This window comes from Cricetulus griseus (genome assembly GCF_003668045.3).
Source record: "Cricetulus griseus strain 17A/GY chromosome 1 unlocalized genomic scaffold, alternate assembly CriGri-PICRH-1.0 chr1_0, whole genome shotgun sequence".
NCBI lineage: Eukaryota > Metazoa > Chordata > Mammalia > Rodentia > Cricetidae > Cricetulus > Cricetulus griseus.
Window position 1 is genome coordinate 135,404,732 of NW_023276806.1, and position 12,472 is coordinate 135,417,203.

Below are 12,472 nucleotides of genomic sequence, written 5' to 3' on the forward strand. Positions count from 1 at the left end.
TGGGGAAGCACTCACAAGCGCAGTCCCAGCAGGGGTGGCACTGGAACCCAACTTCCCCCCTTGCCGCGCGCGGCTGCTAGGCCGGGGGGCGTGGCTAGAGGACGGGGGCGGGGCTCCACCTGCGCGCGCGGAGAGGCGGCCGATGGGGGTGGGGCCTGGGCGGGACTTTGGCTGGCCAAGGGTGGGGCATGTGGTGGGACTGGGCTTGGTGGGGTCTTGGCTGGCCTGGGGCGGGGCTTTGAATGGGCGGGACCTGTCTTGGGGTGGGGCCTTTGCTAGCCAGGGGCGGGGCACAGGAGGGGGCGGGGTCATGGCTCGTCCGAGCAGGGAGGTGCCTGCAGAGGGCGGAGGAACCTGCGGGAGGGGACCTGACCGAGGCTTGATCGGCGGCCGCAGCTGCAGCAGGACGGCCGGCCGGCGGCTCGGGGCCGCGCTCCGGGAACCTCGCGGGGCGGGCGGGCGCCGCACCCCGGCCTGGCCGCCTGCGCCCCGGGGAGGCCCCCTGTGCGCGACAGGACCAGCAGCATGAGCAGCGGCTACAGCAGCCTCGAGGAGGACGCGGAGGACTTTTTCTTCACCGCCAGGACCTCCTTCTTCAGGAGAGCGCCTCCGGGCAAGTCCCGTTCGGGTCAGCCGGTGAGTGGCGTGCGCGGGGTTCCGGCCCCACGTGTCTACCCCCCTGAGCTGGCCGGTGCTCGCCTGCGGGCTTGCGGGGTGCAGAGGGTGGCCTCTGCCCTTTCGGATCCTGAAAGGTGCTAGAAGCTTGTGCAGTGGGCGTGGGGCGCCCGCGGCGAGGGAAGGAGATGGAAGGGCAAGCAGCCAGATGACGGCCTGGGCCGCTCTGCTAGGGGACGCGGGCTGCTGGAGCAGCTCCAGGAGCTTGGAGGTCCCCGGGCCACTCGGGATGGCTCCTTCGGCTGTTCTTCAGGGGCAACGACCGGCTGCGCTGTCCTGGCTGCAGTCCGCTCAATGGCCATGAGTGGCCTGAGGGCACTCAGTGGCCCGGGGTGACCGAGCAGCCCCCAGTACGGTCAAGCTGTGGGGCAAAAGGACCGGACGATCGTTGGGCTCACTAAAGTCTGGATCGCAGAGCCTGGAGTTTCGCGTCCGGTCCAGTTTGCGGGTGCTGCGGACGTCCTAGGTAGACTTATCTCCAAAGGGCTGAGCTTTATGCCGGTTTCTTCCTTTTTTGGAGGAAGGGTGCCGTGGGAAGCGTGGCTTGGGAAAAGGCAGAACGGGAACTTGTGCCAGTTTCTCAGATCGTGACAGTGAATATTTTTTTAGGGAAGTCTTCCAATCGGGCCACTTTGGTCCGAGTTATAAGGTCGGCGCTTGAACCTGTGGCCTTTTGGCCCTGGAAGCCGCACCAGGAAGCCTGTTTAGCCAGACCATGCTCTCATCAGATTTAGAGACTGCAACGGAACAAACTTGTTGCTCCTAAAACACAACAGGCTCGCACCAGAGATTTCTATCAGAGCTCTGGAGATGAAAAACAAGAGAAACCAATCGTCGAGGGGCCCAGTGATGGAGGGGTTTTGGTGGAGAGGAACTCTGCCCAGCTTGTCCTTGCCAACTCTTTTAAGTTTAATGGAGTACTTTTTGAAGTAAAATTTATTTATAAGATTTGGAAGTTCTAGTATTTTTGGTCTATTAAATTTCCAAGCTCAATGGAGGAGGAGGGTGGTGAAGGGCGAGATTCAAATCAAGTGGTCATATTCCTAGTAACAGCTAACTCCTAAGGAGAGGCTGGAGGTGGGTGCTCTTACGGTTTTATCATTGTCAGACTTAAGGCGGCTCTGTTTACTAGGGCTGTCTTTTATTTTCAGTAGAATGTGCTAATGGCATGAATTTGGAAATCTTAAGTTACCCCCTGGCTGGCCTACCCCCTGTAGGTTAGAGAGAAATGGCTTTTCTCCACCTTGTTTTTCCCTTCATTGTTGGTCTTGATTTCCCTTCACCACTTTGCATTTTCTCCTTCCACTTAACGTGGTGAAGAGCTTGCACTAGTTTGAAGCGTGTTCCTGAGGTGACTAGTCATTTCCAGAAAGCTAGAGGGTGCTTGAATTCTACAGGTGTGAGTTTCTCCTCTACAGGGGCCAGCTGGAATGTTGTGGTTGGACTTAAGTTTAAGAATCCTTCCCTGCTCTTAAAAAAGTTGAAGCAGTAGGCTGGGGATGTAGATCAGTTAAAGAGCTTGCCCTTACTCACTGCTTAATCTGCGTGATGATGGGACACAGTAGTGTGTGTGTGTGTGTGTGTGTGTGTGTGTGTGTGTCTGTCTGTCTGTCTGTCTGTCTGTCTATGTGTGTGTGCACAGGAGGATCAGCAATTCAAGGTCATCATCCAACACACACACACACACACACACACACACACACACACCCTAGCAGCAGCAGCAATACTTTCTAGGATTATATACAGTTAGCCAGTTCAGCTTATATGCATTCGCTTATATAATAGTCGGCTAATTGTGTGTATGTTCATATCTGTATATATCTCGTAATATTGCTTATTGAGCACTGACATGAATGAGTATGTAAGGCTTGTGTTAAAAGACCCGATTCCTGGGTAGAACAGTTCACTGTGTATATTTTGAAGCTCTGTTACCTGTTTGTCCCATCTAAAATAGCTCATGCACGTTGCTAAGTTGTAGTAGTTTTTGCCAGTTAAAAAAAGGGTTCTTGGTGAAAAGGGTTCTGAAGCCAGAATTTATTTATTCAGTTACGTATTTTTGACACAGTGTCTCTCTGCATAGCCTAGACTGACCTGGAACTCACTCTGTAGACCAGGCTGACCTGGAACTCAGAGATCCGCCTGCCTCCGCCTCCCGAGTGCTGGGATTAAAGCCTCGGTTCACCACGCCTGTGTGAGCCCTGAATTTCAGTAGGCATTTTGTTTTATTTAAAGGAGTAACTGTATCTTAAGTTCCTGATTACATATTTGTGAATGAGGAAGTAGAAAACACTTTATGGTAGCTATTTTTTTACTTTGATATGCTCGTGATTATGGGGCAAGACAAACATTTCTAACACACACAGTGCCTTTATCTCTCCCCTGAAAGGTGGGGAGAGCCGTTGCCATAGGGATCTATTCTTGATAACAGTGATTTTTTCCTCCCCTCCCTTATGTTGTACCACCTGCTGGAAGAGCTACGGAATATGGTTTCTGGAACTCTTGCAAATGTTCAAAGAAAGCAAGAAGTCTCTGGTGAATACAGGATGAGGAGAAGGGAGTGGGGTTGGGAGGTGGGAGGGGGATAAACGTTTTCTCTCTTCTCTTGCCAGGCAAGGAAACATGATCCAATTCCTTTCCATCTCTGACGATAATGAAAAAAGGCATAAAGAAAAGGTGTCATTTTTTCATCTTATTTTGTACCCTGTTTGGTTTTTTTTTTTTTTTTCTTTTGGTTGAAGATCTTCATGAAAGAATGTTAAAAATGGCCTTTTAGGGGATGGTATTGCTGTCTTCCCTGGCCTGAAACAGTCAGTGCCCGACTCAGCAGTTGCTCAGTGAATACTAGTTGAATGAATGAATGATTTCCTGGCTTGATGATGCCCCTTTTCAGTCATAGCCCATCTTACTGTTCCCCCAAGAGCCCTCTGAAGCAATGATCTTAGGAGAGGAGAGAGATGGTTGAGTGGTTGTTTATAAGGCCCTCGCTCAGATACCAGGAAGGCTGGAGTGTGGATCTTCTGATTCAGGTTCCATTTTCATTTTCTTAGCAAAAGGATTACTTAAAATTCCATTTTCCATTGTAAATATGGTTGTGTCTGTATCAAGTGTTTCTCAAAGTTTGATTGACTCGTGCATATACCGTCATTACAGTGCTCTCAGTTTGTGTTTGTGGACTCACCATGCTTCAGGTGACCCACCTAGGGCTGGCTGCAGAGATGGCTCAGAGGTGAAGAACATTGGCTGCTCTTCCAGAGGACCTGAGTACAAGTCCCAGCAATTACATGGTGGCTCACAACCTTCTATCTGTAATGAGATCTGGTGCCTTTCTCTGGCCTGTAGGAACACTGTATACATAATAAATAAGTAAATCTTGAAAGAAAGAAAGAAAGAAAGAAAGAAAGAAAGAAAGAAAGAAAGGTTCACCTATTCTTAGTTTTAAGCAGAACCAAAAACGTTCACAGTTCTGTAGTTACGTAAATCAAACTGCCTCAAAATATAAGACTCATTCAAGGCCTATTAATATAATCAGCTAAACTTTTCTATTTATTTATTTATTTATTTATTTATTTATTTATTTATTTATTTTTGAGGCAGTTTCATAAAGCCCTGGCTGGCCTTAAACTCTCTATGTAGTTAAGGATGACCTCGAACTTTTTGATTCTCCTGAGTGTTTGGAGTCACGCCCAGTTTTCTGGGGTGCTAGAGATCACCTAGGGCTGGGGCATTTAGGCAAGCATTCTTCTGACTGAACTACACCCCAGCCCATGTCTTCTCTTGCAGCTGAGGGGATAGCCTTTGGTGGTTAATAGAGTAAGCACTGTTTCTGCTTTGGAAGTGGAGAACTTTGTGTCCCACCCATATTAACTTTAACAAGTTATACTGAGAATTGTGAAAGCAAGCCTGCAGTATGCCACATAAGCCTTCAGTTTGATTTTTGGGTTGGCTCCTTACTCTTCTAGTGGTCATTTTGTGACTGTCTGGTTATGATTTATTAGAAGGCTCAACAGTAATGTGTTACACTCTCTTAAATTTTATTATTTTTTTAAGCTGGGAGGTGGTGACGTACGCCTTTAATCCCAGCACTCGGGAGGCAGAGGCAGGTGGATCTCTGTGAGTTCGAGACCAGCTTGGTCTACAAGAGCTAGTTCTAGGACAGCCTCCAAAGCCACAGAGAAACCCTGCCTCGAAACCCTCCCCCCCCAAAAAATTATTATTTTTAAAATTTTATATGTATGGGTGCTTTAGCTATATGTTATGTCTGTACCATATATATACAGTGCCTGTGGAGGTCAGAAGAGGGCGTTGGATTCTCTAGCACTGTAGTTACATTGGTTATGAGTTGCCATGTGGTTGCTGGGAATAGAACCTGGGTCCTCTAGAAGAGCAGGCAATGCTCTTCATCTCTGAGCCATCTCTCCAGCTCCTGTATTCCCTTTATTAGTGTTTCCTCTGGAAGTGTTGGAGGTAGGTCACTTGGGCAAAACAGTAGTGGTTTGGAGTGTCAGCAGTATTTTAGCTATACTAATTTTAACCCTTTATAACTGATTACAAATAGTCCCACCAGCGGTCTTTTTTTTTTAAATCAGTTTTATTTTGTGTGTTTGGGTGTTTTGTCTGCAAGAGTCTATGTCTTACACATGTGCCTGTGCCTGCAGAGGCCAGAAGAAGGTGTCAGAAACCCTGGAACTGGAGTTATGGATGGCTGCTTGGAAATTGAACCTGGGTCCTCTGGAAGAGCAACTGGTGCTCTTAACCGCTAAGTCAGCACCCACCAGCCGTTTTGCTGGTGTAAGCCCTTTGTACATCTTGCCTGCACGACTGTTCTTATAGTCTCGATCCACTGGACTTTTGTGGTTGGGTCAGCGGGGTTCACAGAGGCACATTTCTCTAACTGCCTTTCGGAAGGAAATCAGCCCCAGCCTTCTGTAGCCTCGTCTGAGCAGTGTACGCTGGTGTTTCTTCTTTTGGCAAACATGCAAGATTTGAAATTATTTGGAAGCAGTGACGAAAAAACATTTATGAAAAGAAAGACTAAAAATATCCAATAATGTGGTTATTCTTTTCAAACTTCCTTTGGCAGCCAGTGCCTGTCATACTGTGACCATTATTTTTCTAGTGGGAAAAAAAAATGAAGCTGAGCCCGTCCTTCCTAGTGGGGTCTAATCCAAGCTTTTAGCCTTGAACATCAGTTGCTTGCTTTCTCCTCTCCCCCTGGCATAAGTAGCTGCCTTTTGAGAAAGGCCACACTTGGAGGCTTGAAGGCCATTAGCCAGCCTTGGGGCCCCTTATCAGAAACCATAGTGGAAAACTAGTGTGAATGGCCAGCTGCATCCATGGAGTATAGTGTTGGTGTCATGGCAAGCACACCCAATCTCTCTCTACATCCTAGCTCTCCTCTCTTCGAAGAGTTCTTCTGTACACCCTAGCTCTTCAGAAAAACCATGGAGTCATATAATTGAATATGAAGGTAGAAGAAAATCTGGCAATATCGAAAGGCTTCTGAACCAAAAACAAATTCAAAACCATACAGTGAATCTGTGTTCCCACTTGATGTGCTGGTTGCATCACACAAGTCACTGAAGCCTTGGTTCTGCTCACACACCCTGAGCAGTTGGCGAAGTGCATGTTGACATACCACAAAGCACCAACGGGTGCTGACTGAAACACCTCACACAGATTGAGAATGTTGAGTGTTTTGAAATAGTGTTCTGACCCAACACATGCTTTTGATTGCCATTTTATACTGTTGTATGTGTGCGCATTTGGAGCATCCCCAGCATCCATGATTAGAAAATCAAATACTGGCCAACTCTGAAAAGTGTTGAAGATGCTATTTGTCTGTCAGTATCGGATAGCCAGTCAGGATGTAATTTGTTATGTGCAAACAGACAACCATAGCTATCTTTTGATATGCAAATTTGCTGATATCTAAAATTTCACCACTCAAGACAAAAGCAAATTTGCGTACTAAATAGGCTTGTGTTGAGTGGTAAAAATTACAACTTTGTGTGTGTGTGTGTGTGTGTGTGTGTGTGTGTGTGTGTGTGTGTGTGTATGTAAAATTCCACCATTTAAGACAAAAGCAAATCCGCATACTAGTTAGGTTTGTCTTGTGGTAAAATTTTATACACACACACATCAGTTATTGTAAAATAAATTCTCTTAAAATAATTTTTTACACATTTATTCTGTGTGTGTGTGTGTGTGTGTGTGTGTGTGTGCGTGCGTGCGCGAGTGTGTGTGCATGTATGTATATGCATTTTAGTCATGGTGCTCATGTGAGGGTCAAAGGACAACTTGTGGGAGTTGGTTTCCTTTTTCCACCATGTGGGCCCCAAAGGTCAAATTCACATCTTGGGCTCGATGGCAAAGCCTTCACTTGCTGAGCCGTCTTCCTCCTTTTGAGAGTGTGTTCTTCAAGGCTCAGGCTGGTCTTGAATTCATAATACAGCCGATGTATCCATCCGATGGTGACCTTTAACTTCTGATTTGGGTGCTGGCAATTAAATCAGGGTTTCATTCATGCTAGGCAAGCATACTACCAACTGAGCTACATCTCCGGTCCCTAAAATAATTCCTTCGCAATTTATCATCAGCCGTGTTTGATTTTTGTGTGCTTACTTTATATACCTGTAATCCCAAGTCAGGTTAGAAGATCCCCCAAAGAACAGGGAACTTGATTGGGAGACGTCTTAGCAGAGGAAGTATCAGGAAGTTCGTGTTCTGGGGCTAAGCAGGCCTTACCTTGTGAGACCATCCGCTGTTTTAGCCTCTTTTTTTAGGACAGGAGCTCACTCACTATGCTGCCCCGCCTGCCTTTGAGCTCCTGGGCTCATGAAGTCAGCGCTCTCTAGTTGGAACCATAGTTACACCCCACAGCTCCTTGCTCGTAACTTCCTGTTTGGAGAAAGCTAATCACTGCTCGGTGTATTCATTTAGTGAATAACTGATTCCGTCATCTTTAGGGATAGAAAACTGTATGCAGAGTGGATCAGATTTCTGGCTAGCCAACCAAAAATATAAACCAAAGTAAACAACTTCCTCTCTTTCCCTAGCCCTCCCCCCACCCCCTCCCTTCCTGTTTTTTTGTTTTTTTTTTGACCCAGTTTTCTTGTGGCATTTTTTGATCACTAACTTGCCATGTGGCTGAGGATCACCTTGAACTAGTGATCCTCTAGCCTCTACAAGTGCTGTAATTACAAGTGCACACCACCACATCCATTTAATAGGGTCCTGGGGATCTAACTAGGGACCTTTGTGTGAACTTGGCAAACACTATCCCCACTGAGCTGTATCTCTAGCCTGGTATTTTTCATTTCTCTTAGTCTAGTTAACTCTGGCTTAGCTGGTGAAATGGTTTTTATTCTCTCCTTCTCCTCCTTTTTTTTTTTTTTTCTGGGATAGGGTTTTTCTGTGTAACAGCCCTGACTGTCCTGGAACTCAGCCTGTATGTAGACCAGGCTAGCCTCCAACTCACAGAGATTTGCCTGCCTCTCCCTCCTGAGTGCTGGGATTAAAGGCTGCCCCACCACTGTCCCAATAGTTCTTATTTCTTAGTTACAACCCCCCCCCCCCCCCAGTCCTGATTCTTGAAAACAGGGCTCGGAACTTGGGAACTATTCCATTCTACCAGTGAGTACATCCCAAACCCCTTTGATTTCTTTGTTCCTGGTCTACTAGCTAGTTAGACCAGGCTGGACTCCTGCTCTCAGGTACGTTCCTGTCTTTCCCTCTCAAGTGCTCATGTGCACCCACAGCGAAGACTTTGTTTTTAATGGGCAAAGTCAGCTGTGCTCTTGACTAGAAAGAAACAAGGACATTGGAGCCTGTTACATTTGAAATGCATGTGAAAACATGTCAAAACTGTCTTAGGACCAAGTGACCCTGTCCAGCACATTGGCCTCTTGTAGTGACCAAGTCCCTGAAAAGTGGCTGACCTGAACTGAAATGGACTGTAAGTAAGAAAATACCCACCAGATCTTAAAGGCTTAACTATAAAAGAAAGAAAGAATGTAAGACACCTCACAGTAGTTTTAAAAATATGGTGAAATGTTTATGAATATGAAATATGTTACAGGCTCTCTTGGAGCATATTCATGTGCAGAAATCATCCCGAATGAAAACATATGTACTGCCCCTGACTTACATGTCCTGTGTGCAGGATGTGGAATATCCACATGGAAATGACAAAGTTTCATATATATTCACCTAAATTGATTTTACCTATTTTTTTTAAAAGATTATTTTTAAAAGTTGTCTGTTTGTTTATGGAGAGCGTCCTCTCGCTATGTAGACCAGGCTGGCTTTGAAATCACAGAGATCTATCTGCCTTCATCTTGCTCCAGGGTTCTGGGATTTAAAGGTGTGTGTGCCACTATGCCCGGCCTACGTTTATTTGTGTGAGTGTCTGTAAACACAAATGCCACTGTGCTGGTATGGAGGTCAAGGTTCAGCTTGCCAGAGTTGATTGTTACTTTCTATAGTGTGAGTCTGGGGAATCAAACTCAGGCCCTCATGCTTGGCTGTAAGCATTTTTTTCCAGCTAAGCCATCCTGCCATCCTTACCTACTTTTAAACACCTGGAATCTTTAAGGATACCCATATGGCTTGTATTATATTTCAGTTGGATAGGGTTGCCTACTGAAGCACAATTTAAATCTTCCTCGTCTGGGTGGCTGTGGCTTGGGTGGGGGTTGGGGGGTTACGAGCCAGGCATGCTGGGAAGAGTTTTGTCTATGAAGGGGCCTTGCTCACTGCTGTGGGGAACAGTTCCTTTTTGGCCTGCCTTGGGTCATGCATACCAGCATTTTGAGGTTATGAAACTTGTGTGGAACAACCCCCTCCCTGACACACACACACACACACACACACACACACACACACACACACACACACGTGAGTTAATAGGATAAAATTGGCCCTAATGGCATTCCTCATGCAACTCTGTGTTCAGTTTGCAGAGAGAATGGGACTCATTACCTCAGAGTATTAGAACAGAGAGCTTAATATGTATTTTATGGACTGTAATTGCTAACTGCTGCTCCGTGATTCAGTGAGCTAAGAATAATTTACTAACTACATTCTGCAGTACTCCGGTTACTAAACAAAGTGAGATAATGAGACGAGGGGAAAGGATAAATTTGGAAATTGGAGACCAGGAGAATGGTTGTCGTAGGCGATCTTAGCTTTAACAGACTTGGAATATAATCAACAAGGTTTTCACTTGAAGTCAAGGGGGTGAGGGGGCTGGGAAGGCTAGAAAGACAGATGGAGAGATTGGGGAGGGTAGTTTTCTAAATTCATTTTCTAAGTGTTGACTGCATGCTAGGCTGGGTCTTAGAGATCCAGGGTGAACAAAGCCAGTTGAGTTTTGGGGCTCAGTTACTAGTCTCCGTTGACCATCTTGAGTCTGACAGCTCATCTAAGGGCAATCATCTGGTACTGAGTTGGTCTTCTTGTGACACAGTTAAGTTAGCTTAGTGTCTTCAAGGTTTGTCATGGTGTAGCCTGCCTCAGGATTTCCTTCCCCTTTCAGGCTGAATAATAGTGTATGAGTGTACATGCCATTTTTCACTTAAGTTCATGTGGGTTACTATGGCCTCTGTGTGGATGTTCAGATAGATATCAGTGAGAGGCCCTGCTTTTGCAGTTCATTGGCATGCATACCCAGAAATGCTGTTACTGGGTATCATTTGTGATGCAATATTTTTTACTTCTTTTGTTATTTAAATCAAATTTTGGGATATTTCTGATGATTTTGCCTTTCATTTGATGTCTGTATTTTAGTTTATTAAGTAGATACTGTTTTCTGTTTATTGAAAAGTATGTCGATGGCCAAACATCTATGACAATAACTTCTACAAAAGAGGTACAGATATAATTCTTGTTACCTCTTTGGTGGGATTGGACGCAGGCAGTTAGGCCTCTGTTAGGCAGGTTCCGTGTCAATGAGTGGTTTCCCAGCATTTGGTGATTATAATTTTTAGATGCCAGTCATGGGCATTTTGAGTGTGAGAGTTTTCCACTTTGGATTCATCTTTTTAGATGTACAAACATAACATGGGACTGAGTGCACGATCTGGCCACTCCTCTGGCTGCAGCTCTATGCCGCCTTGGCCCTTTTCAGTTAGTTTCTTTGTCTCTGACGTGGGCTCTGTTAGGTCATCAAAGCAGGAAAAAGACCCAGTTGTGGGGGCGTGGAATTCCAGCCCTGAGGGGTGAGAGAGGGGGCACAACTTCAAGGATAGCTGGTGCTGCAGAGAGCCATCCTGTCGCCAGCAACTGTTTGCAGTGAGAAGTTCAGAGTGTTTTACTTGGTTTTCATTTCTTTAATTAACAGGACTTTACTATTTTTCTGTTTCGGATCTTCTTTCTGTGTGAGCTTGGCTTCACCACGAATTCTGACCTTTTGCCTGTGAGGCTGGTGAAATCTCAAGCTCCAGTATTGAGCCTGTTGATCTGGTAGTTCCCCTTTTCCATGGTTGACTGAACTTCAGGTTATATGTGCTTTTTTTTTTTTTTTTTTTTTAAATTACCCTGTAGTAGAGAGACATTCCATATTTTGGTGCTTTGAAATCCTTGAGACTGTTGCAGGCTGACATCACTGATACTGAGAGTTTCTGGGATGGTTATGTCTCTTGTAGTTACCGCACTCACAGGACAGGCATTGCCAAGGAGGAGGAGCCAAGAGTAAAAAGGTCGGGGAACCCAGGGGTCTATAGTTTCTGTTTCCCTCAAAATTTCAATAAATACAGGGTCAGTTTGTCACCCACCTTGTAGGATTCAAGGGAGCCAGAGTCATCTAACTAAATAGACTAGGGTATTAGGAAAAGGATGATAAAGCTGGAGAGATGGCTCAGGAGTTAAGAGCACTGGCTGTTCTTTCAGACCTGAGTCAATTCCCAGCACCCACATGACAGCTCACAACTGTCTGTAACTCCAGTTCTAGGGGATCTGACACCCTCACACCAATGCACATTCAATAAATTATAAAGAAAAAGAAAAAAGGATGACAGAACAAATGACTAAAAGCCACCAGCAAGGAGAATTACAGGGTGTGCTTCTAGGTTTATGGTCCCCCTGAAGAGTCAAAGTTAACTAGGAGCCCAGCATCACCACCCACTCAAGTTGGTGCCTCTGTGAAAAATCACTGTGACTGCCTTCTACTCCGATGTAACTTCTTCTTTCAGCTGTTTTCTTTTTTAATTAACCAAATGAACATTTTAAAAAGAGTTACTGCCAAACAGTATATATGCCTGTCTTCAATCCCAGCACTCAGGAGATAGAGGCAGGAGAATCTCCGGGAGTTCGAGACCAGCCTGGTCTGAACAGAGAAACCCTGTCTTGAAAAACCCAGATAAATGAGTGAGTAAATATAATAAACAGTTTGCTCTTTGGCGTTATGGTAGATTGCAAGTCCGTCCTCAGTCTCGTGTTCAGTATTTGTCAGCCTGGTTGTAGTAGTTTTACATACACAGGATTCATTTTTCAAACAGCAAAACAAAACAAGTGAAAAATGTGTGGAATTACTTAGGAAACGCTTGCTATTGTGATTTGTAGTTAGTGGAGAATCCTGGGAAAGTTAAGTTTGATTTGATTTGATTGTTCATGGGATTTCTATGGCATTCAGATGAGGAGCAAGCCAACAGGAGGAGTTTTACTGCTTCAAGATGTCAGCAGATGCAGGCATGGCATGCAAGGAGTGAATTCAGGGAAACTGGACCACAGTGAGTAATTTCCCAGCTATGGGAAAATGTAAATATTATGTACATAGTTAAAGAAACAATAACATTACTTT

The 12,472-nt window shown here is 45.4% G+C and overlaps 1 protein-coding gene across 1 annotated transcript in view; it reads left to right on the plus strand.

The window, feature by feature from the left end:
• The first annotated feature begins 364 nt into the window (after positions 1–364).
• Positions 365–12,472, plus strand: part of Rassf3 (Ras association domain family member 3) — a 61,380-nt gene continuing 49,272 nt past the window's right edge. The window contains exon 1 of the mRNA XM_027392300.2: positions 365–636. Coding sequence (XP_027248101.1) covers positions 526–636 — 111 coding nt within the window. The 5' untranslated portion in view covers positions 365–525. The remainder of the gene's footprint in view (positions 637–12,472) is intronic.